General features: G+C 41.8%; 1 protein-coding gene across 3 annotated transcripts in view; it reads right to left on the bottom strand.

Annotated features, from left to right (window-relative positions):
- Positions 1-27,137, bottom strand: part of POC1B (POC1 centriolar protein B) — a 107,937-nt gene that overhangs the window by 58,430 nt on the left and 22,370 nt on the right. For all 3 annotated transcript variants that reach the window (XM_060112359.1, XM_060112357.1, XM_060112358.1), the window contains 2 exons: positions 23,127-23,306; positions 70-177 (listed from right to left, as the gene is read on the bottom strand). In XM_060112359.1, the coding sequence (XP_059968342.1) occupies positions 70-177; positions 23,127-23,306 (288 nt within the window). The remainder of the gene's footprint in view (positions 1-69; positions 178-23,126; positions 23,307-27,137) is intronic.

Raw genomic sequence — 27,137 nt, 5'->3', positions numbered from 1 at the left:
TGAATTGTAATAATTAAATGTCTCCGTAGCAAACTAAACCATATAAATGCAAAAAGAGAATGGACTTACCCTACAAAATCTGAGATGTTATTAACACATTGCTTATTTGTGGTATCCCAGATTTTAATAGTTTTATCCTCACTACATGATACAATTAGTCTTCCATCAGGTGAAAACCTGGAAAGCATAAGAAAGATAATTTTTGTGGAAGGCTCCTGACAAACACCCCCACCCCCACCATGACATACATGACAACATGTACATACTAAATACCCTAGGCCAGTGTTAGCACACCACGCAGCAAACTCCTATTCTGCTACCAACATCCTTTCCAACTAAAAATAAGAACAACGAATGACACTGATAGACCATTAAAAACATGAAAATATACTATATAGACTAACCGAGAGTCTTTTAACCTTTTATTCTTTTATATTTAAATAATTTAGTTTCAAGGTAGTTTCTGTCTGAGGTCTGCACTGCTTCCAAGCCAAGTAGCTTGTTTTTTGTTTTTTGGGTTTTTTTGCGGTACGCAGGCCTCTCACTGTTGTGGCCTCTCCCTTTGTGGAGCACAGGCTCCGGACGCGCAGGCTCAGCAGCCATGGCTCATGGGCCCAGCTGCTCTGCGGCACGTGGGATCCTCCCAGACCGGGGCACGAACCCATGTCCCCTGCATTGGCAGGTGGACTCTCAACCACTGCGCCACCAGGGAAGCCCCAAGTACCTTGTTTTTTAAAAGTATTCTCTATTTCTTTCTACTGTCATTTTCTGGTGTTATCCATATGACCCAAGAGAGCGTCTATTACTCATCCTACCAACTCTACAGTGAGGCTTTTTGTAAGAAAAGAACTGGTGTGTTGAGAATTAAAATTGAATGCTATCATCAACAAAAGAACCAACTCCCAGGGGCTTCCCTGGTGGCGCAGTGGTTGAGAGTCCGCCTGCCGATGCAGGGGACATGGGTTCGTGCCCCGATCCCGGAAGATCCCACATGCCGCGGAGCGGCTGGGCCCGCGAGCCATGGCCGCGGAGCCTGTGTGTCCGGAGCCTGTGCTCCGCAATGGGAGAGGCCACAGCAGTGAGAGGCCCGCGTACAGCAAAAAAAAATAAAAAAAAAAAAAAAAAAAAAAAAGAACCAACTCCCCAAGCCTGTAACTCCCTGGATTTGGGGAGGCCAGAGAGCTCCAACAGACTGAAAATAGGACAACTCATTTTTACAAAACTGAAGTTCCTTCACGGACACACCTATTATCCATATGCCCCATTAAAAAACAAATGAGAAAATTCTCAGACATCTTGTCTACTGCTTTTATACTCTCTCCCTTTAAAATCCTTTCCAAGGTTCTTTTTCTCTCTTAAATGCCTTTTTAGAATGGAGATGGAAGAGCAGAAGGCTGAAAAGAAAATGAAAAGTTTTAGACTATTAAGAAACTATGGAGCAGGAGCAAGAAGAACTACAACCCTGCAGCCTGTGGAACAAAAACCACATTCACAGAAAGACAGACAAGATAAAAAGGCAGAGGACTATGTACCAGAGGAAGGAACAAGATAAAACCCCAGAAAAACAAGTACATGAAGTGGAGATAGGCAACCTTCCAGAAAAAGAATTCAGAATAATGATAGTGAAGATGATCCAGGACCTCGGAAAAAGAATGGAGGCAAAGATCGAGAAGATGCAAGAAATGTTTCACAAAGATCTAGAAGAATTAAAGAACAAACAAACAGAGATGAACAATACAATAACTGAAATGAAAACTACACTGCAAGGAATCAATAGCAGAATAACTGAGGCAGAAGAATGGATACGTGACCTGGAAGACAGAAAGGTGGAATTCACTGCTGCAGAACAGAATAAACAAAAAAGAATGAAAAGAAATGAAGACAGCCTAAGAGACCTCTGGGACAACATTAAACACAACAACATTCCCATTATAGGGGTCCCAGAAGGAGAAGAGAGAAAGGACCCAAGAAAATATTTGAAGAGATTACAGTTGAAAACTTCCTTAACATGGGTAAGGAAATAGCCACCCAAGTCCAGGAACCATAGAGAGTCCCATACAGGATAAACCCAAGGAGAAACACATCAAGACACACAGTAATCAAACTGGCAAAAATTAAAGACAAAGAAAAATTACTGAAAGCAGCAAGGGAAAAACGACAAATACCATAGAAGGGAACTCCCATAAGGTTAACAGCTGATTTCTCAGCAGAAACTCTACCAGCCAGAAAGGAGTGGCATGATATACTTAAAGTGATGAAAGGAAAGAACCTACAACCAAGATTACTCTGCCCTGCAAGGATCTCATTCAGATTCGATGGAGAAATCAAAAGCTTTACACACAAGCAAAAGCTAAGAGAATTCAACACCACCAAACTAGCTCTACAACAAATGCTAAAGGAACTTCTCTAAGTGGGAAACACAAGAGAACAAAAGGACCTACAAAAGCAAACCCAAAACAATTAAGAAAATGGTCATAGCAACATACATATAGATAATTACCTTAAATGTGAATGGATTAAATGCTCCAACCAAAAGACACAGGCTTGCTGAATGGATAGAAAAACAAGACCCATCTATATGCTGTCTACAAGAGACCCACTTGAGATCTAGGGACACATACAGACTGAAAGTGAGGGGATGGAAAAAGATATTCCATGCAAATGGAAATCAAAAGAAATCTGGAGTAGCAATACTCATATCAGATAAAATAGACTTTAAAATAAAGAATGTTACAAGAGACAAGGAAGGACACTACATAATGATCAAGGGATCAATCCAAGAAGAAGATATAACAATTATAAGTATATATGCACTCAACATAGGAGCACCTCAATACATAAGGCAACTGCTAACAGCTATAAAAGAGGAAATCGGGCCTCCCTGGTGGCGCAGTGGTTGAGAGTCCGCCTGCCGATGCAGGGGATACGGGTTCGTGCCCCAGTCTGGGAGGATCCCATATGCCGCGGAGCGGCTGGGCCCGTGAGCCATGGCCGCTGAGCCTGCGTATCCGGAGCCTGCGCATCCGGAGCCTGTGCTCCGCAACAGGAGAGGCCACAACAGTGAGAGACCCGCATACCGCAAAAAGAAAAAAAAAAAAAAAAAGAGGAAATCGACAGTCACACAATAATTGTGGGGGACTTGAACATCTCACTTACACCAATGGACAGATCATCCAAAATGAAAATAAATAAGGAAACAGAAGCTTTAAATGACACAATAGACCAGATAGATTTAATTGATATTTATAGGACATTCCATCCAAAAACAGCAGATTACACTTTCTTCTCAAGTGCGCACAGAACATTCTCCAGGATAGATCACACCTTGGGTCACAAATCAAGCCTCAGTAGATTTAAGAAAATTGAAATCATATCAAGCATCTTTTCTGACCACAACACTGAGATCAGAAATCAATTACAGGGAAAAAAACGTAAAAAACACATACACATGGAGGCTAAACAATATGTTTCTAAATAACCAAGAGATCACTAAAGAAATCAAAGAGGAAATTAAAAAACACCTAGAGACAAATGACAATGAAAACATGATGATCCAAAACCTATGGGATGCAGCAAAAGCACATCTAAGAGGGAAGCAACTTTAAAGCTATACAAGCCGACCTCAAGAAACAAGAAAAATCTCAAATAAATGGTCTAATGTTACACCTAAAGGAACTAGAGAAAGAACAACAAACAAGACCCAAAGTTAGCAGAAGGAAAGAAATCATAAAGATCAGAGCAGAAATAAATGAAATAGAAACAAATAAAACAATAGCAAAGATCAATAAAACTAAAAGCTGGTTCTTTGAGAAGATAAACAAAACTGATAAACCGTTAGCCAGACTCATCAATAAAATGAGGGAGAGGACTCAAATCAATAAAATTAGAAATGAAAAAGAGGAAGCTACAACAGACACCGCAGAAATACAAAGCACCCTAATAGACTACTACAAGCAACTCTATGCCAATAAAAGGGACAACCTGGAAGAAATAGACAAATTCTTAGAAAGGTATAACCTTCCAAGACTGAACCAGGAAGAAATAGAAAATAGGAACAGAACAATCACAAGTAATGAAATTGAAACGGTGATTAAAAATCTTCCAACAAACACAAGTCCAGGACCAGATGGCTTCACAGGTGAATTCTATCAAACATTTAGAGAAGAGCTAACACCCATCCTTCTCAAGCTCTTCCAAAAAACTGCGGAGGAAGGAACACACACAAACTCATTCTATGAGGCCACCATCACCCTGATACCAAAACCAGACAAAGATACTACAAAAAAAGAAAATTACAGACCAAAAATACTAGCAAACAGAATCCAACAACACATTTAAAGGATCATACACCATGATCATGTGGGATTTATCCCAGGGATGCAAGGATTCTTCAGTATACGCAAATCAATCAACGTGATACACCATATTAACAAACTGAAGTATAAAAACCATGTGATCATCTCAATAGATGCAGAAAAAGGTTTGGACAAAATTCAACACCTATTTATGATAAAAACTGTCCAGAAAGTGGGCATAGAGGGAACCTACCTCAACACAGTACAGGCCATATATGACAAACCCACAGCAAACATCATTCTCAATGGTGAAAAACTGAAAGCCTTTCCTCTAAGATCAGGAACATGACAAAGATGTTCACTCTCACCACTATTATTCAACATAGTTTTGGAAGTCCTAGCCACAGCAATCAGAGAAGAAAAAAGAAATAAAAGGAATACAAATTGGAAAAGAAGAAGTAAAACTGTCACTGTTTGCAGATGACATGATACTCTACATAGAGAATCCTAAAGATCCCACCAGAAAACTACTAGAGCTAATCAATGACTTTGGTAAAGTTGCAGGATACAAAATTAATGCACAGAAATCTCCTGCATTCCTATACACTAATGATGAAAAATCTGAAAGAGAAATTAAGGAAACACTCCCATTTACCACTGGAACAAAAAGAATAAAATACCTAGGAATAAACCTACCTAGTGAGACAAAAGACCTGTATGCAGAAAACTATAAGACACTGATGAAAGAAATTAAAGATGATACCCACAGATGGAGAGATATACCATGTTCTTGGATTGGAAGAATCAATATTGTGAAAATGACTCCACTACCCAAAGCAATCTACAGATTGAATGCAATCCCTATCAAATTACCAATGGCATTTTTTAGGGAACTAGAACAAAAAATCTTAAAATTTGTACGGAGACACAAAAGACCCCAAAGAGCGAAAGCAGTCTTGAGGGAAAAAAATGGAGCTGGAGGAATCAGACTCCCTGACTTCAGACTATGCTACAAAGCTACAGTTATAAAGACAATATGGTACTGGCACAAAAACAGAAATATAGATCAATGGAACAAGATAGAAAGCCCAGAGATAATCCCATACACCTATGGTCAACGAATCTACGACAAAGGAGGCAAGGATATACAATGGAGAAAAGACAGTCTCTTCAATAAGTGGTGCTGGGAAAACTGGACAGCTACATGTAAAAGAATGAAATTGGAACACTCCCTAACACCATACACAAAAATAAACTCAAAATGGATTAGAGACCTAAATGTAAGACCAGACACTATAAAACTCTTAGAGGAAAATATAGGAAGAACACTCTTTGACATAAATCACAGCAAGATCTTTAGTGATCCACCTCCTTGAGTAATGAAAATAAAAACAAAAATAAACAAATGGGGCCTAACGAAACTTCAAAGTTTTTGCACAGCAAAGGAAACCATAAACAAGACGAAAAGACAACCCTCAGAATGGGAGAAAATATTTGCAAACGAAGCAAGGGACAAAGGATTAACCTCCAAAATATATAAACAGCTCATGCAGCTCAATATTACAAAAACAAACAACCCAATCCAAAAATGGGCAGAAGACCTAAATAGACATTTCTCCAAAGAAGACATACAGATGGCCAAGAAACACATGAAAAGCTGCTCAACATCACTAATTATTAGAGAAATGCAAATCAAAACTACAATGAGGTGTCACCTCACACCAGTTAGAATGGGCATCATCAGAAAATCTACAAACAGCAAATGCTGGAGAGAGTGTGGAGAAAAGGGAACCCTCTTGCACTGTTGGTGGGAATGTAAATTGACACAGCCACTATGGAGAACAGTATGGAGGTTCCTTAAAAAACTAAAAATAGAACTACCATATGATCCAGCAATCCCACTACTGGGCATATACCCAGAGAAAACCATAATTCAAAAAGACACATGCACCCCAATGTTCACTGTAGCACTATTTACAATAGCCAGGTCATGGAAGCAACCTAAATGCCCATCAACAGACGAATGGATAAAGAAGATGTGGTACATATACACAATGGAATATTACTCAGCCATAAAAAGGAATGAAATTGGGTCATTTGTAGAGATGTGGATGGATCTAGAGACTGTCATACAGAGTGAAATAAGTCAGAAAGAGAAACACGAATATCGCATATTAACACATATATGTGGAACCTAGAAAAATGGTACAGATGAACCGGTTTGCAGGGCAGAAATTGAGACACAGACGTAGAGAACAAACATATGGATACCAAGGGGGGAAAGCAGCGGGGGGTGGGGGTGGTGGTCGTGACGGTGTGATGAATTGGGCGATTGAGATTGACATGTATACAGTGTTGTGTATAAAATTGATGACTAGGGCTTCCCTGGTGGCGCAGTGGTTGAGAGTCCGCCTGCCGATGCGGGGGACGCGGGTTCGTGCCCCGATCCCGGAGGATCCCGCGTGCCGCGGAGCGGCTGGGCCCGCGAGCCATGGCCGCGGAGCCTGTGTGTCCGGAGCCTGTGCTCCGCAACGGGAGAGGCCACAGCAGTGAGAGGCCCGCGTACAGAAAAAAAAAAAAAAAAAAAAAAAAAAATTGATGACTAATAAGGACCTGCTGTATAAAAATAAATAAATAAAATTCAAAAATTAAAAAAAACAAAGAAACTATGAACAGTAATTTTGCTATTAATATTTTAGCAATAACAAAACCCAAAAAAATTTAGGTCATAGACCGATTATATTTCAATTTTATTTGTAGTTTCCCTCTCTGCCCAGATTACTATAAAAGTCATTAACTAAGGGTGTGGATTATAAGTGAAGGTTTTTCTTTTTGTTTTTTCACTGTCCCCTCCCCTGCCCCTCCCATTCTTAAGGTTGGCCGACAAATAATTCTTCCTAACAGAAACTTTCAATCTGGAATTTATGAATTCACCACATTTTAAAAGCAACATAGATGCATAATTAAATTCTACGTGAAATTGTTTTTAAAAATTCAAGAAAATAAACTTGCAAGGAAATATCTTCCACTGGGCAGTTCAGCTTGATTTTATCATAATATTTTATTAATCTTTTCCTTTAGGAAAATATGTGAGGAAGATTCAAATATGAAAGACAGTTTTACAGAAATGTTCCAAATAGATGTAACTTATTTTGTATAGATACTGGGGAAGAAAAACCTATTCAGTATCCCCATGAAAATAAATTTTGCATAGTAATTGTAAACAACTAATGTAAGAAATCAAATTGTGTTTATTAATAAGCTCTCTTTTAAAAAATTATTTAATGTGAGCATTCTAAATGATAAGAATATTTCTAGGAGATGAGTTGATTCTGACATTTTAGGAAAGCAATGATGAAAAAAATTAATAGAATGGAAGGATTAGGTTAAAAACAAAGTACAAATATACTCATTCTATGATATTATTGGCCAAATACCACCACCACCACCATCATCATCATTATCCTGTCAACATTTACTGAGCATCTGTGTCCTAGAATGGTTCTTAACACTTTACCTGTAGCAACTCATTTAATCCTCAGAATAACCTTACAAAACAATTGCTATTGCCGGCCTCAATTTACAGATGAATAAACCAAGGCACATAAAGGGTCAGTAACTGCCAGTCACACAGCCAGGAAGATGTGAACTAGGCAGTCTGGCTCCAGAGCCAGATCTCTCAGCCACTCTGTTTAAGTCTCTTACAGAAAGGAAAGTTTCTTTTACCGGCCAAAGTAGAGCACAGGAAGTTCTGTGTGGCTTGTGTAACCACAGAAAGTTCTAAAGTGGAGAAAAACCACAGGCAATGCTCTTAGGAGGCTATATCACTGGGCTCTGCCTGATAGGCTAACCACTAGACAATCCTTTAATAAAAATCTGTGTGTCTGCTGCCATACCCGATCAGTGTCCTTGAGGAGTTTATGGGGAAGATAGTCATTCATTGGCTCATTCGAATATTTACTGAGCACCTGCCAGAACCAGGCACTGGTCACTGGCCTAGGTAATAGGAATACCACAGTGAAGGAGACCGCTAAGACCCCTACTCTCATGAGGCTTTCATACTGGGAAGGAGGGAGGGCACACAAATAATATAATTTTAGATAATGGTAAGAACAGAGTTGGTAACAAAAAGGTGCCAATTAGTTACCAGAAGAAACAGGATTTTAAAGAAACTTGTGAATTAAGGAAAAGAAGGTATCTTGACCAGCCAGAAATTCATCCTAAGCAGGAATGGCCATAGCCTGGGAGAGATTTCCCCAGCACTAGAGAAATGAAGGGAATGTGAACCTCAGATAAGTGGGGAGTGGAGAAGCCGACTGGGATGAAAGAAGGCGGTGCCTGAGGGGTGGCATTTCTACCTCCCCCCTCTGCACGACCAAAGCGGGGCTCAGGGTTAGGGCCTCTCACTTACTCTGGACACTGTGTATAATCCCCTCATAAACTCTCTGTCAGCTCTTTTCGCCTTTGGAGGGGTTCAAAGTGAGGACGGCGGTTTGTATCTTCTCCTCCCTTTTATTTTTAATTAGATACATCAGAAATAGGTCTGTGCCAATAAAACAGGCTTCTCTTTGCCCTGACTTTGATCAGGAAAGCATAGTCCTGTTTTTGTCAGGGCTCAAACAACATCTGATGGAGTTATTAATTTGAAGCATGTTAAGAGGATATAAAATTTCTATCAAGACATAAAAAAAATTTCTAACACTCTAATTCAGTACCACCTAACCACCTTTTAAAACTTCCAGCAAGTGTGTCAAGAAGATGGATGTCACATTAGTCAACAGTGACTAATGGATCAGCAGACGTGAACTGTCTGTAAGGCATCTGCGAAGTTAACTACTTCCTATTCAAGCCTTTAAAATGTACTGGTACTCTTTGGAGAAAATGAGGGAATTCTTGAACTTTTTTCTAGAAAAACTGGTTCACATGTCCTTGAGAGTAGCCCAAGTTATGTAACAGGAGTTCTTTAACTTTGAATCTATGAAGTTCCTGAAACTACATATAAAATTATATGTCCATAAGCACAGTCACTGAGTTATTCGCTCACTAACGAGCCAAACATGTCCATGAACCCTGAGAAGTTTTAAAGTGCTTTCATAAGAAGTCAAAATTTTCATTTGGCTATTTCTTATCATTAGACTAAACAGTCTATAAAAACACAATATATACATGCATGTATCAAATCACCACATTGTACACCTTACGCTTATACACGGTTATATGTCAATTATATCTTAATAAAGCTGGTGGGGGAGGGACAAGGGCACACAGCCCCCATCCCTGCCAGACACTCAGCTGCATGGAGGAAGGGCTCAGCCTTCTGAGATGAGAGCCTGTGACTCAACCATCAGCCCTCCAAACAGGAGGAGGACACAGAAGACTAATTTGGGAGTTAGATACGCCACATTTAGGAACTAGATATCGTCCCTGAGGACCAACCTGGACTCCAGGGGCTGAAGGATATCTATTTAGCATCCAATGTCAGCCACACTCACCAGCTCCACCTCTGGTGGGGGGGGAGGGGGGCAGGGTAAAAAAAAGAAAAGAAATTAAAAATAAGGGAGGATAGAAAGGGAATCGTGGGAGAGAAGGAAAGAATGAAGGAAATACAGAAAGAAAAAGATTCTCAAAAAAAACAAAAAACAAAACCCCTACATTTCTGGCCCTCAGGGCTCTGAGACCAGGGTAGGCACTGTTCCATGTCCCTTAAGAAACAAATCATTAGTAAGTGGTACTCTGAAGCCAGCAGCTACTCAATAGGAGGGGAAAGCAGTAAAAAGCAGTGAAAATAAGACTACCCAGTCAGTACAGAGTCCTGAATTCTAAAGCCAATTTTGCAACTGCCCAGCTATGTAACCTTGTGAAACTCATAACCACCCTGGCCGCCATTTTCTATTTGGATAATGAGAAATTCTGGATTGCATTCAGGCCTAAAACTTTCATAGACTCATTAAAAAACAAAAAAAATTGGCAGTCTCAGAGTTTGCTTTGATGGGATTTTGGGTTTACATAGTGAAGGTGAAATTCAAGGCAATAAGCAAAACGGTTATGCTTTTTAAGTGGTGGTCAGCATTAGAGGAGAAACCGTCTGTTGATCGCAGTAACCGGATTCATCCCTGTAACTGCTGAGAGACAAAAAGCAGATGAAAGAGACATAAGAAGATTTAAGTATGCCATGAAACATGCTAATTATTGCTGGGTCATTTACCATTTACACGCCCAGACTCCTCTCCCGGGATTTCCACCCACAAGTACAACTGCCTACTAAGCATTTCCTCTTGGATATCCTGCAGGCACCTCTGACTCTGAACTTGTCCAAATCTGAACTCATTATCTTCCTCCCCAAACTGCTCCTCCAGCGTTCCTTTTCTCAGTAGATGGTTTCTCAAGACAGAAACCTAGGAGCCAAGCTTGATTCCTTTCTCTTCCACTTGCTGCCACGTTCCAATCCATTATCAGGCCCTTTCTCTTCCAACCATAACAGGCCCTGCTGACATTCCATTCTCCACAATCAATAAAAGTGATCTTTAAATCTTAAATAAATTTTTTCTGATTAAAACCTTTCGGTGGTTTCACATTTCCCTTGGGAAAAAGCGACACCCTTCCCACTGCTTCCCGGGTCCTCCAGGACCTGCCCTCCTGTCTCTTCATCTCCATCACCTTACTCTTCCTGGCACCACACCCCTCTTCTCTAGGGTCTTTCTCTTGCCTCAGGTGTTCCCTCACATGCTGTTCCCTTTGCTTCAAACACCGCTCCCTACTCTTTATCTAGTTTTTTTTTTTAAATTTATTTTATTTACTTATTTTTGGCTGCATTGGGTCTTCGTTGCTGTGTGCAGGCTTTCTCCAGTTGTGGCGAGCAGGGACTACTCTTCGTTGCAGTGCGTGGCCTTCTCATTGTGGTGGCTTCTCTTGTTGTGGAGCGTGGGCTCTAGGGTGCATGGGCTTCAGTAGTTGCAGCACGTGGGCTCAGTAGTTGTGGCTCACAGACTCTAGAGCACAGGCTCAGTAGTTGTGGCACACGAGCTTAGTTGCTCCGTGGCATGTGGGATCTACCGGGACCAGGGCTCGAACCCGTGTCCCCTGCATTGGCAGGCAGATTCTTAACCACTGCGCCACCAGGGAAGCCCTCTTTATCTAGTTTTAAATACCTAAGGGGATTTTACTCATCCTTCAAGTCTCTGCTCAGGGTCACTTCCTCAGGAAAAGCTTTCCTGAACTCCTCCCCCAAGTAGGTCTGCTCTCCAGTATGCATCTTAGAGTAGCTCACAGTCACACTTACAACCAATTATTCTGTTTGCTTCCCTAAGAGAATGTAAACTCCAAGAAGAGAGAAACAACATCTGTCTTATTCACTCACTGCTGTATCCCAGGCACAGCATATGGTACTGAGTAGGTCCTCAGTAAATATGTAGGGCATTAAAAAACTTTTCAAGGGGATTCTCATCAGCCAATGAACGCTGATGTTTAAAATCTTTGCAATTATTTGCACAACATATACGTACTTAATGCTATTGAACTGTATACTTGAAAGTGGTTAAATGGTAAATTTTATATTACGTATAGTTTACTGCAATAAAGAAAAATCTTTGCAATTCAGATGATCAAAGATCACTTGTAACACTACCAAACACTGAAAACTAAGGTCAGATTTCCCTCCTAAAATTAATGCTAGAAAAACAAAGTTGGAAAAGTCGTTCATTAGCCGCTACTTTTTTTTGCCTGAGGACACCTAAAGAAACATAAGTTAACCCACAACACACATTATTTTTTAAAATACAGGATTATAACAATTTGAACTTTCAGAAAAATTCATCTGCCATTAAAAATAAATATTTCTCAGCCCGCATATGTAGATATTTCAAATGATACATGTTTTCTTCATTACTCGTTAAAGACAAATTGCTTGTTTAAAACAACTGGGAAATATAGTAGGTAAAAAAAGTCCACAGTGCCAGCACCCAAACAAAATCATGTAATATTTGATGTATGTAGGTACTTTATCTTTGTCCACGTACAGATTTTTTATATTAGAATCATGAGCTCTGAATTTTGCCCTTCTTACCCCACACATAAACACGTTTTTATGTCACTACTTACATATATTCTCTTTTAAATGGCTAAATAATAATCTAAATTTTTTAAACCAGCTTTCTTTATTTGGAAAACTTGGTTATTTCCAGTTTCTCATCATTACAAATTACACTGAAAGCAACATCTTTAAATACAAAGCTTTTTCCTTTAAATACAAAAGAGTATTTATTTACGATAGATTTACAGTTGTGGACTCACTGCCACAAAGACTCCTGATATATTTTTCAAATTGATTTCTAAAAAGACTAGAGTAATTTATATTTTTAAAGCATGAATATATCTCCCAATAGATGACATATCTTAAAAATACGAAATATTTCTGTGAATCAAGATGTATGATCATAAACGATAGTTAGTCCAGAAAACATAGCTACTCATCTCTTCTTACACTAATGGGCACCATCTCTGTGCCACATGGAGTAGGTCTGGACTCCAGGGACAAACTCATAATAAGTACTAGGCTCAGAGAGAGACACAGAATTTTAATTACTCAAGTCCATGGCACATTTAAAATTCAAATACTTAAGGGAGAAATAATTGCTCTGTTGACCCTCTACATTCATTTAAATATGCTGTCCATGCATTGGAAGGAAAAGCAGTATCACTTAGACTATTTTTAATGTTTAGTTGTTTAATTCATCTACAGTTTTTGTAAATGTGTGGTGTGCAATATAGATCCGGCTTTAAATTTTTCCAAATAGAAACATAATTATCTTAACTACATCTAAAACAACTATTTTAATATATTAAGTAATTATTTAATATTATCTCTTTTTTTAAACATCTTTATTGAAGTATAATTGCTTTACATTGTTGTGCTAGTTTCTGCTGTATTAACAAAGTGAATCAGCTATACATATACCTATATCCCCATATCTCCTCCCTCCTGTGTCTCCCTCCCACCCTCCCTATCCCACCACTCTAGGTGGTCACAAAGCACCGAGATGATCTCCCTGTGCTATGCAGCTGCTTCCCATTAGCTACCTGTTTTACAGCTGGTAGTGTATATATGTCCATGCCACTCTCTCACTTTATCCCAGCTTCCCCTTCCCCCTCCCCGTGTCCTCAAGTCCATTCTCTTCGTCTGTGTCTTTATTCCTGTCCTGCCCCTAGGTTCTTGAGAACCATTTTTCTTAGATTCCATATATATATGTGTTAGCATACAGTATTTGTTTTTCTCTTTTTGACTTACTTCACTCTGTATGACAGACTCTTGGTCCGACCACATCTCTACAAATAACTCAATTTCGTTTCTTTTTATGGCTAAGTAATATTCCATTGTATATATGTGCCACATCTACTTTATCCATTCATCTGTCGATGGACACTTAGGTTGCTTCCATGTCCTGGCTATTGTAAATAAAGCTTAATAACTCTTTAATATTATCTTAACATTTTAAATAACTATTCATCCATTTCCCCACTGATTGGAAATGCCATCTTTATCAAAAAACATATATGGATCTGCATCTGAGCTTTCTATAACCTATTTTCCTAACGCAGTACCGTGATCACCACACTTTAATTTCTATAGCTTTATACTGTGTTCTGAGAGCTGGTTAAACAAATTTCTTCCAATTTTTTCTGGTCATTTTTTTCGTGGCTATTCTCACACATTTAACTCATCTGTACAAACTTTGAAACTGGCTTGGCAGTTTCCACTAAATTCCTTCGGCAAAACTTCACGTTCTGGATAGGAGCAGTAATGATTATCAGACTTACTTCCCTACCACAAACAATCATACAACTCAGCAAAATACATGAAGCAATTGTTTTTAGGCACTGGACAAGAGACAGCACAGGGCTGTGAAACTTGGGAGATAGAAAACAAATGAGATAAACACAAAATCCATCCCAGATTTCTACCCAGGAGCATTTTCAGGCATGGCATAAGGACGCAGAGTCCAAGGAAACAGCTGCAGTCTCACTGGGCAGAGGAAATGGCAATTAGAATTCAGAACTGCTAAAGGGCTGGAATTTTGAGGGCAGGGTAGGTGAGAGGACCTGTGAAGAGCAGAAATCCCCCAAAATCTGCCTAGAAGTCTCACTAAGTCTTTGGTCAAATACAAACCTGATAATGCACAGGACAAGAAGACTTGGCAGAGAACAACGGAGACTGTGAGACAAAGAAAGATTCCTGAGGTTACACAGTACTGAGAGATGTTCAAGTTCTGAACCGATTTGGCTGAACACTCCAGGCCTTCAGCTGAGGCCCTAGAAAGTCCACTAGTACTATAGCCCAAGAGTAAAGGCCACTCTGGATCCACCCTAAAAAGTCTAAATCCAACACAATCTAGCCAGGCCAGCAGAAAGTTAATTGTTTACCAAAACAAAACTCAACACTTTTCAGAAGATGATAGAGTAACTCATATTCTCAAACACTGAGCAATGTTTGTGCATACAACAAAAAACTTAAAAAATACAAAGCAGCAAAAAATTTTGATCAAGATATGACATAAATGTTAGAATTAACAGACAAGGACACTAAAATTGTTATTATAAATATGTTCAAGGATTTAAAAGAAAAGATGGGCATAATGAGCAAACAAATGGAAAATCTCATCAGAGAAATGGATAAGCTTACAATAGATTGGACAGTGCAGGGAAAAAATACCACTGAACTTGAAAACAGGCCAATAGAAACTATGCAAACTGAAGCACAAAGAGAACAGAAGTTTGAGAAAATGAACAAAGCCTCAATAAATGATGGGACAATATCAAGTGGTCAAACGTGAATTTGGAGTTCCAGAAAAAATGAGAAAAAAATTAGGGCAGAGAAATAATATATGAAGAAAAGAGAAAAACTTTCTAAATATGATGAAAAAAGATCAGTCCACAGATCCACACAGTTCAATGAACCACAAGAAAAATATACAAAACCATACCCAGGTTCATCATGGTCAAATTGCTAAAAACAAAAGATTAAGCAAAAAAATCTCAGAGCAGCAGAGAAAAAAAAGACACATTACATGCAGGGGAATAACGATAAAAATGACTGTTGCTTTCACTTTAAAAAAAATGCAAACCAGAAGACAATGGAATGATATCTTTAAAGTGCTGAAAGAAAAATTATCCACTGAAATAAAATTCTACATCTCAGCAAAAATATCCTTTAAAAAGGAAAAATAAAAAGCTGAGAGAATTCATCACCAGGAGTCCTGGGATACAAGAAACAGTAAATGAAGTTTTTTAGGGCGAAAGGAAACGATGTTAGATGGAAACTTGGATCTACACAAAGGAAAAGAGTGCGGGAAAAGGTAAACATAAAAGCCTTTTTTGTTTCTTTAGAAGAAAATGGTTGCTTAACGTATTATGGGTATATATGATATGTAGAAGTAAAACTGTCAAGAGGTGGGTGAATGGAGATGTATTTTTTTAAGTTCTAACATTAGAACTTTTATAAGTTCTAACATTATATATAGAGCAGCATAAACTTAATTCTAGACTATGATATGCTAAGGTTACCGCTAAACAAAAATATAAGACCAAAAGTAAAGCTAAAAAGACAATAGAGGGACTTCCCTGATGGCACAGTGGATAAGACTCCATGCTCCCAATGCAGGGGGCCCAGGTTTGGTCCCTGGTGAGGGAACTAGAGCCCACATGCATGCCACAACTAAGGAGCCCACGAGCCGCAACTAAGGAGCCCGCCTGCCACAACTAAGACCCCAGGCAGCCAAATAAATAAATATTTTAAATAAATAAATAAAAAGACCATAGAGGAGATAAAACGGGATACTAAGAAATACTTGATTGATCCAAAAGAAAAGGAGTAAAAAGAAATAAACAAATGAGACAAATAGAAAACAAAGAGCAAGATGGTAGTGTTAAAATAAATCTAATCATAGGACTAGTTACATAAATTTAAGTGGACTAAGCACTCCAATTAAAAGGTAGAGATTTTCAGACACAAGCAGTTAAAAATAAAGTTACCCTCTATAGTTAAGTACATAAAATGCATTCAAAGGTTAATAGTAGTTACCCATAGTAGCAACCCCAAACACTATGTGCAAATGTGTGAAGTGACTTTGGAACACAACCTAAAGGTGACTCCAGTAGAATTCCAAGGAGAAAAGGCTGGAATGTGAGGGTAGTTAATAGCTGACATTATTTACATTCATTAACTTGTTCCATTTTCAGGATGACTCTCTGAGGAAGGTACCCCTTTGTATCCATTTTATAAGGGAGCAGACTAAGGCCCAGAGGAGTTATGTCATGTTTGCAGGATCACATGCTAGTGAAACCAATCAGCTCTACTGCACCACCTAAAAGATACTATGTCAGCAGAGAGGAGGTGCCCAGGAACCACCCAAGGCAAGAGCAATCATCCATCAGGGTGTCTCCAGCCTGGCCCAGGGAAGAGAGTACCTGACCAGCAGAACTGATCGTGCAGTTTCCTTGGCAGGTACGTGTATGTGGAGGAGATAAGCCCACCTCACTACCCTAACCTGAAAAAACTATCCATCAAGATTTTTTTCAACAAACTTTCTTGCCTTAGTTCCAGGGCCCACTGAGCCCTTATTCTGACTTTGCTGACCAGGGAGGAAGGCCCTGACCGAGGCATGCAAACGCCCTAACCCCTCTGAAGGCTAGCCTTGTCACTGTCAATAAACTGTAAATTTGGCTTCTGTTTCAGACTCTCGTACATTTATTGAGCCTGACTTAGTTCCCCCCTGAGCCTTCTCACCTCGGGCCAAAACAGAACTTCTGGTCCCTCAGACATTTAGCAGAAAGTCCTAGACTGGAAGGACCCCATCAAGGCGAAGCTCTCACAGGAAGCTGCACAAGCACGGAGAGGCCGGGCCTGAGTGGTCAGTTAGGCCCTCCCAACTCTCTTGGACTCCATCTGCATTAAGAGGAGTCAAGAAAAAAGATGGTAATAAATGTGTGAGAAAGAACTCATGTTGTCGAGCACATCTATGGAAAGCCGGCCAAAAGAGGAAATCTTTTTTCATTAAATTTAGCCAAATTTGTTATCAAAGAACATTCCTCCAGAGAGGCCTCTGCAGAATTCCACAGGAATCACTCTCTTCAAACAGTAAGAAAACAACTGATGGAAAAATCAATCCATCAATCAATCAATCCCTCAGATCCACAAGGTACCAGCAAAATAAAGGCATTCCATTAAGACCAGGTGTGCAGAGTATAAAAATTATCAATCTGATCAAAAATAACACAAAACAAAAAAGTAGTGAAGCCACATAAATATTCCTCATGCATAACATGCATGTACAGTACTCCTGAATTTGGTATAAAAAAAGCCACAAAAATGACCCTTCCCTGAAGAAGCCCATGAAAACTCCCACCAAAGCCACCTGCACATTAGCGGTCAACCTTTCACGGATTCATTCAACCCCCATTTTTACACAACTCCTCTGAGCCTTCCTCACCCTATAACTAACACTCTGCAGTGTCTCTCACACTGTATCTGACTCTCAATTGAACACTCTCCCCCGATACCCACCTTATCAGTTCCCCCACTTTAGTCAGTGTCACCTTAATAGAGCTGCCTTCCCTGGCCACCATATGTAGAAAAGCACCGCCCATCCCCGTCACTCTCCGTCCTGTCACCCTACAGCACTTTTCTGCGGAGCACATGTCACTAGTATATTTGGTTATTGTCTGTCTCCTTTTGATAGAAGGAGTTCCACGACAGTAGGAATTTTGTCTGTTTTACTTTCTGCGGTATTTACAGCATTTAGAATGGTCCCTGGCATGAGAATACACAATGAATAAAATACTTGTCATTCAAAGTCTAATAGGGAAGTGAGGCCTAAACTGGCAAACAGACCTCATGAACAGGGTAATGTGGTGGCATAAAGGCATCATAACAGGCTCCACCTGGAGAATCGGAAACACTTCTTAGAGGAAGAGATGCAGAGCAGGCTGGTGAAGGGAGGGTGGAACTGGGGGCATTCCAGGTATGGCGGGCAACATGTGAAGGGGCACAGAACATAACAGAGCACCGCACACTTGGGGAACATCGTGTAGCTGCAATAAGGTGAATGGTGAGAAGGAAAGACAGGCGAGCTTGTAACAGGAAGGCAGGGCAGATATGGCAGGACACGTGTGCCTGGACAGGAGTCACCGCGTGGCTTTAACCTGAGGAAGGGCACGACCAGATTTGCACTTCACAGAAGGCTCTCTGGAGGCGGTAGGGGAAGGAGGGAATGAATGCCCATCTGTAGTCATGGAAAACATGTAGGAGCTTAGTGCCCAAGTCTCCACAAGTGGTAATGATGCTGAAAACCAAGGCCGTGTTGGGGATGGAGAGAAAACAGGAATCACGAGTGCACACGACTGGATGCAGGGATCAATCCCACTTTTCCAAAACCCTGCTTCACTATCACTTCCTATGGGAAGTGCCTTTTAAAAAAAGAGGGAAAAGAAATATTTTAAGGCTCATATCTCTGTCTCCCTCTCTGGCCCCTCCCCACTAATAATTCCAGGCATGGCTGTACCCAGAAACCACACCATGTAATCAGACAACAATTTCTGTCTTCCTCTCACAGCTCCGCTCTCCTCTGAAAGAACCAGCATCATTCTTAGGTCAGTATCTTGTGCACGGTGTCCCTCAGCAGTTCAGGTTTAAATAAGCCTAAGATAGCAATCCCACAACAAAGGCCTACCGTTCTAACAAGGCTCACTCTCTCCTGTAGGAAGCGGGATGCTCTTTCCCGAATGGCAAACCTGAGCTGAGCCTCCTGCTGGACCGGAGATAGGGCCACCACAGCACACAGAGGGACCGTCGGGGAGGGCTGGTTCCTCAGGGAAAATGTGGGCGCTACTACCAGGAAACGGGGAATGATGCTAGGCAAAGTGCAACGTTCCACCATGGCTTTCTTCTCTTGATTTAAGGAAAAACAACATTTTCAAAGGCTCCCCCCACTTCCCGAGTTTCACCCTAGCTGATGGTGCTCAGCTGGAGTCCTGCGGCATCACTCGGTCCCAAACGCTGTAAACTTATATTTCTCAATCTCGCAACAGTCCACTTTGAGGAGCCTCATCACCCTCACTTTCCACAGAGGCAGAGAGCCGTGAACCGAAACATGCCCGAAGGTAACAGGTGCTACACGTGGGCATGTGAATCTTGGACTATCTCATGCCGACCCTCTAAACGCAAAGTCATGCCAGTAGAATAGACCAATTAACAAAGAAGAGCTCAGATCATGCTTCTTCCGGATTCCAAGCTCTCTGGTGTCACCTGTAGGATGAAGTCCAAAGTCTTTTCACGTCATCCAGGACCCTGAGCCTTCCCGTCTCCTCCTGCCCCTCAGCCCACCTTACTTCCTGAGCACGGCCACAGCTGAAGAGTTGACAGGGCACCACACGCTCTCAGCCGCGGTGCCCACTCCCACTGACGCCCTCTGGAAGGCCTGCCACCCGCCTCCCGTCTGATGACTGGCCCCTCCCTCCTCGTCTCCTCTCCCCGCCCCCCCCAGTTAGGGGCTCACAATGTCTCTTTTGACTTTTCCTCACACAAGCCTAGTTCAGTGCTCGACTCGCACACTCCCTCATCATGTGTATCATTTTCCCATAGGACACACCCTTTTATAATTATTTATATCTTTTTTTTTCCCTTGAATTATAAAAGCTCCTTGAGGCTAAGATGGGGTCTTTCATCTCTCCATACTTAACACCCAGCACAGACGTGTGGCTCGTATCGGGGGCTATGCTTATTAAAGGAATGTTTTGATGACGGAAATTTCACATTATTGGCGATCTTTCTACCTTTCGTAAGTTCTATCTTACATCAGCGTTACCTTTTTTCCTTTTTTAACATTTATATTATACATAGAAAATTCAATACAAGGGCAAGGAATAAAGTATTTCCTAGAATCTACTCCAGGAAAAATTTTCTCTTATCTGAACAACTTGACAGGATTCCTTCCTGTTATTAGAAAATGAAACTGTCAGCCTCCATCATTCCATTAATACCTGGGCTGCAGGAAGCTCAGGCTACACCTCATGCCAAAACCGCACTAACCTGGGTTACATGGTTCTGGATAGAACTGTCTCTCCATTCCCTCCAGTGACTGAGGTATACAAAGGTATGTCAGCTATTATAAACCACTTTAAATTCTTTATGAAAGGAAACAGAGATACATAGGTCACAGTGGATAAATAACAGCTCTTACTATTAGTCAGAATATAGAGGACACATTCTGTCTTGATTAGTTAAATCAACATTCAGTGCTTTTGCTTATGTTGAGCTCCCTGATGAAAGTAACAGAAATCAGTCTCTTTACCGAACATATCCAGAGTTGGCACATAGTGGGAGCTGAATGACCCTTCCTAGTCCCCGGCCCTGCCATGTATACCTCTGCTCTCCAGGCCCCAACCACTAGATAATAGATCTCTGCCTCCTCTTATTTACAGCCTCATTTCATAAATAAATAAATTGTGCCACCTCCTTAGGTGGGGAAAAATGATCAATTCAAGTTACATAATACATGTAAAAATTAAATAAGAATGAGATGTCCAGTGATGGTGAGGGGGATGACGACTAAGATTTACCTACTGATTCGTCTGTGGGCTTTTAAATGTACTCATTTAAATACCATGACAACCTAGGTGGCGGTTACTAGTATCATCCTAATTTTACAGATAAGAAAACTGAGGCATGAGAAATCAGATAATTTCCCCAAAGGTCATACAGCTAGTAAGTGGTGGGGCTGGGGTTTGAATCTATATATTTGTAACCACACAGATATATGGCATATATAGAAACTAATACTAAGATGGCCAGAGCCAAAAGTAGCTAAGCCCTTCAGAAGGAAAAAAAAAAAACAAACTACTATTGACTAAAAGTATGATCTTCTATCCTTTTTTAGTCTGCTTAGACTCATTACCATAAATTACAATCAACACCCCCTGGGCAATAATGCCCCCCAGAGAGCATAACAAGGGTTAAGAGTTTGGACTGTAAGGCAAGACAGAGAGAGCTGGGCTCATATGCTCACTCCACCACATCCTAGCTGCGGACACCTGGCACGTTACGTCATATGGTGGGCACAAATCCAGGTGACCACAGGGTTCACGGTTTCCCCCACTGATTACCTCTGTACCAGCCCCCTTCTTGTGAGAACTCTCCTCTCTCTGCATCACCAGAAAACATGGTTGGTATGACCCCTCCTCCCCAGCCAGGGTAGCTTGTCTCAGTTGGCTGCCTGGATAAATTTGAACAATCACAGTGTCTCACAGCCTGGTGAAGGGATGGGTCCAGGGTCCTAGCTGGGCCAGAGTCACCCCCGGGTACTTTTCTAACTGGAGCTGGGAGACGCTTTTCCTCTCAAAGCTTAGGGTTTCTCAGAGAGAAAAGCTGGCATGTTAGAGAGGCCTAGAGAGAGCTCACAGCATTGGAGTCCCGCGTTCTGGTCTCTGCTTCCAACTCCAAGGTTATCAAACAGCCAACAAAACCACCTCGAGAAGTGAAAAAGAATGGGTTTCTGTCACTTTCAGCTAGATGAGCTCTAACTCTAACTCTGAAACTTAGTTTCCTCATCTGTAAAATGGGGAATTTAGAACAACAGCCCTTCCCTCCCTGGCCAGTTCCGATGGGGAACGGAGATATGTATTTTAAGTACTGGAGCATTGTGTCTCAGGAATAGAGGGCTCCGTGGCCATTAGCAGACCTGAATAACACAACAGCACTTGTCCCAACAGACTGTTGCCAAAGATTATGGAGTCATTCTTGGTTTCTCTCTTTCTCGTCACATCCAACACGACAGCAAGTACTTTTGGTTGTAACTTCAAACTACAGTTGACCCTTGAGCAACACTCCACAGAGTCAAAAATCCATGTGTGACTTAGTTTGCCCTTGGAATCCAAGGTTCCTCCGTATTCACGGTTCCACATCTGTGGATTCAACCAGCCTCGGTTTGTGAAGTACACTAGTATTTATCGACACTATTGAAAAAACTGCACGTATAAGTGGACCCCTGCAGCTCAAACCTGTGTTGTTCAAGGGTCAACTGTATAGATTATCTAAAATCCAACCGCTTCTTGAAATCTCCACGGCCACTACCCTGGACCAAACCAGGATGAGAACCACTGCCACTGCCACAGCCTGCACCTCCGGGCTCTGCCCTGACTTCTGACAGTCTACTCTCCACACAGTGGTCAGAGGGGTCCCATTAAACTGTAGGTCAGAGAGATGAACATGCTCCAGTGGCGCATCTACTCGGCGTGCCCATCAGGGCTGTTCCCCGGCTTCCCTGCACTCTTGGCCACCCCTGCCTTCTTGTCCTCACACAGCCACCCAGCTCCAGCCTGAGGGCCTTCACTCCTGCTTCCTCCACGCGGACTTTCCTTTCCCAAACACCTTCAGCCCTCACTCCCTGCCCTCCCTCTGCTCAAAGGCCACCCTCTCTGGGAGCAGTCGCTGAACACCCTGTTGAAACTGGCAGCCCCCCCGTCCCATCTAGCTCTGTTTCTCTCTGTAGCACTTACCACCATCTGACCTACCATATCCAGTTCCCCATTTGTTTATTGTCTGTCTCCCCTCCCCAGAATATAAGCTTCATGAGAGCAGCGGTTTTTGACCGTTTTGTTTACTATTGTTTCTGGCACATAGCAAGCCCACAATAAATATTTGCTGAATGAATGAACAAATGAATGAATGAGTGAATGAATTTGCCCTCAATCTCCTTTTCTGGGAGTTGCGGGGGAGGGGGGTAAAACATGGACTATAGCAAGAAAAAAAAATGTGAAAACCTTACTGTGAAACTTTGCACTTACTTGGCACAGCGAACCCAGTGTGTGTGTCGGTACAGAGAATATAAGAAGCGCTGGTGATACATGTTCCATACTTTGATAGATTTGTCTTCAGAAGCTGTAGCAAGAAACTGGCCATCGGCTGAAAAGTCCACACTTCTAACTGGAGCTGTGTGAGCTTTAAATTCAGAGGATTTCCCTCTCCTGGAGACAAACAGTTTAATATTTATAACATTTGATTTAATTATCAGTATACAGACTTTGAAACATATAAAATAGTTGTTGTAAAAACTGACAGAAGTGTGAAAAGGCTGTGTTGTACTGTACTCTTCATCGACACTGTTCCAAGCTGGCTTTGCTAGTTAAAGTCACAGCTGACACTAAACAAGTGAGAACCCAGTGGTCCCCACCCTGAAATGCATTTGCTGACTTTGCTTTAATTGGAAGCTACGGAATAATATTTTGAACAAATCTCTACCATGCATTTTAACTTCCTGTTGTTCCTCTAGAGAGAGCAACATACAGTTTAAATAAACTGCAACCTAGAAAACCTAAGATTCATTAAGTGAAGAGCTCTAAGGTAGGGTTTTCAAACTGGGCTCACATGGAAATTGTGTGGACTGGCAGTCTGGCTTGGGAAGGAGGAGATGTCCCCTATGTCACCTGCCTCTATACAGAATGTCCCTGGGTGATCTGACTTTCCTGCTTTCACCCACCAGCCATGCGCACTGAGACCCTGAGGTACACCTAAGGCCTTGCTCACCCCTGAGCCCAATCTTACATTCATAAGCAAAACAAAAGATAAATGGTAATAACATATTGATCCTTCAGTTCTCAACACCTTGAAATTTCAGATACTTTTTTTTTCTTGGCTAGGGTGGGAAAAAGAGAATAGGAAAAAAAAAGAGGGAGAAAATAATGTTTGGCATTTAAGGAGAAGCAGCAGGAAAAATGTTGACATAATTAGGGGTAGGCTAGTAGACAGTGCTGGAGTTAAATGGTGACATTTGTTTGTTTGTTTGTTTGTTTTTGCGGTACGCGGGCCTCTCACTGTTGTGGCCTCTCCCGTTGCGGAGCACAGGCTCCGGACGCGCAGGCTCAGTGGCCATGGCTCACGGGCCCAGCCGCTCCGCGGCACGTGGGATCCTCCCAGACTGGGGCACGAACCCGTGTCCCCTGCATCGGCAGGCGGACTCTCAACCACTGCGCCACCAGGGAAGCCCTAAATGGTGACATTTGGGAAATGCTACTTTGTGTCAGCGTTTCCAAGTTCCCAAGGTACTTTCACTTTATACTACATTTAGACTTAGCAATTTTTCCATTCAGAAAGTCGTATTTATACAGGTGATGCCTTATGGGAAAGATCAGCACAAGTGTTTGAAGAAGATCAGGCAGCAGACTTTGCAGAAGCCTGGAGGTTACACTCAGCTCGTCCCCAACACCCGACAGGTCAGCAAAGCTATTTAATGTGACAGGGAGACTGCTGTCCGCCTAAATAGCATTTGAATCCCTCCTCGTCTTTCCATCCCAGCTCTGCTTGCATTAAGGTAGATATACGTACCCTCAATATCCTTCACCTAGATTACTGCAAAAGCCTCTTAACTGGCCTCCCTGCTCTAATCTTTTATCTCCCTCCAGTCACCTACATCCTGTGCGTACAGCCTTGCTAAATGTATAATTCTAAGCGGGTAAATCCCAGTGTAAACGTGTCATGGGCTGCTCTCCAAGAAAAAGTACAACGCCCAAGCTCTTTGGCCACTGCCTGCCACTGCACTGACCTTTGTACTCTTACAACAGTCTCACTGCTTCAAACGCACCTCTGGCTTTGTACTTACAGCTTTCTTAGCCTGACTACTTTCCCCTACCAGCAAAGCCCCCTTGACCAACCCAGACAGGCTTAATTGTTCCCTTTCTATTATAGCTATTTAGCTTATTACATTATACAGTAAATTTTGTTTTAAAATAGTCCTGTTTCTCTCCTATTAGGCAGTACTTTTTTGAGGACAGGAAAGTCGACTTATTCATCTCTAAAAGACCAGCATCTAGCACAATGTCAGGCATGGAAAAAGAACTCAGTACATTTTGCTGAATTCTGCTGGGAAGAGTCAATACTTAATGGTTCTTAGATCCATCCTGGCTTTCCCTTCCAGTGGCCTGTAGAAGGCAGAGGTGACTTTGTCATAAATCTCCATCACCTGATATATGACATACCAAGAATAATTAAAATCAATATTTAAAAGAAAACAGGAGGGAGCATTCAGGGACTACTAGTTCAGTGAGGTTTCAAGGGAAAGTTCTTTGAGTAGAAGTCAGGAGTCCAGTATGGCCTGATTTTAAGAATAAAGCCTAGAGAAAGCAAAGACTTGGCAACTGCTGTGGCCAGGAAGCCAGGAGACAGTGGGTATCATCAAAGTCTGCCCTGACCTTTCTTCTGCACCCCATACTGCAGGAGCCTTTCCTGCTTGCATTCTTTCTAAAAGCCGCTCCTCTCGGCTATAGCCTGGCCCAACTGCCAGATCCAGATCCGGTCTCAACAGGAAGCATACAGGAAACCGAGATAAGAGGGCCTAGTGTTTGTTGTGCTGGTGCTTAACTGGTTTCTAGTTCCTCACATCGCCTTAACACAGACTTTCCACCTCCCACACATTTACCTGCCCTTTCCGCCCAAATTCTCTTGATTGCCGACTGTGATGAACGCCAGGCCAGACCTGCCTCTGAACTCGCTCCTACCATGCTTTCTTAGCCTTCCGGTCACCAGCTCTGGTGTTTGCTCATCTGGCTGCCCACAGTTCCCCTCAGCCCTGTGCACACACGTCACTCCTCCCCATGGGAGGTGGAATCCACCAATTTCTCCTCCCTTTGAATCTCGGCTGGGGCTGTGACTTACTTTGACCAACAGAATGTGGCAGAAGGGATACATACTGTGCAAGTTTCAGGACCAGCCTTTAAAAAGTCTAGCAGCTTCGGCGTTTACCATCCTAGAACCCAGCTGCCATGCTGGAAGCAAGTCCTTATAGAGCTGGGGTAAGGGCATATGGAGGACCAAGGTGCCCCAGCCAATAGCCAGCACTAAGGCCACAGGTGTATGAGGGAGGCACTGGACCGGCCAGCCCAGCTGCCAGCTTAGTGAAGCTGCGTGAGTGAGAGCCAACCTCAGTGCGGCAGACGAGTCGTCCAGACAACCCATAACGTTGTGAGAAGTGATAGTGGTTGTATTAAGCTACTAAGTTTTGAGGACTGTTATGCAGCAATAGGTAACTGGTTAATCAGTTTCCTTCTCATGGCCATGACCCACTATTGCCCTGGCCCCACTATGATCTGATTTAGGAAGAGGAACTAGACGTGTCTACAGAAGCCTAACTGTTACTTAGATTAGCCAGTACAAGTTAATGATTCAGTGTGCTTTTAGTTCATCTACCCTTGTGCAGTTTACTGAGATTTCCCTGAATTAGCGATGGGAGACTGAGGCTGTGCTGAAAATAACAAACCACTAGTCCTAAATTCCTAAACTGAAGGATTTAAAAAAATGCGTTCACTTTTGGACCCCAAATCGGCCTCTTGTCCTTACAATTCCCTCTACATTGCCATCTGCAGTATCATCATATGTCACTTCTCCTCAGTAGTGTTTGCTACCTCGGGATACTGTTCAGATTTCTCAGTATGGAGATCATTTGGGTAGTGGCAGGAAAAAAGTGCCCACTGGCAGGGAAATGCCCCTGGAACTTTCATTCATTTGCGAGTGCCTGAGCCTGTTCAGTCACGTACCACAAATCAAATCCTGCCACAACAGAGTGAAGGAAAACACTCGTTTCTTATTATCCGAAGTATTTATGGAGGAAATGATATGATGTGTGGGATTTGTTCTAAAAATACGTATTCCAGAAAAGAAAGAAAAAAGGTGTGTGGCAACGGGGGAACAGATGAAACAAGACTGACAGAACACTGATAACTGCTGGATATAGGGGACGGTTATGTGGGGAGGGAGTTGTCACGTTACCCATTCTATTTTCATGTATGCTTGAAGTTCTTTATAAT

Source organism: Mesoplodon densirostris, chromosome 11 (assembly GCF_025265405.1).
Source record: "Mesoplodon densirostris isolate mMesDen1 chromosome 11, mMesDen1 primary haplotype, whole genome shotgun sequence".
In the NCBI taxonomy this organism is placed as follows: domain Eukaryota; kingdom Metazoa; phylum Chordata; class Mammalia; order Artiodactyla; family Ziphiidae; genus Mesoplodon; species Mesoplodon densirostris.
Note: the sequence above shows the minus strand (reverse complement) of the source record. Positions and strands in the feature narration are given on the sequence as shown.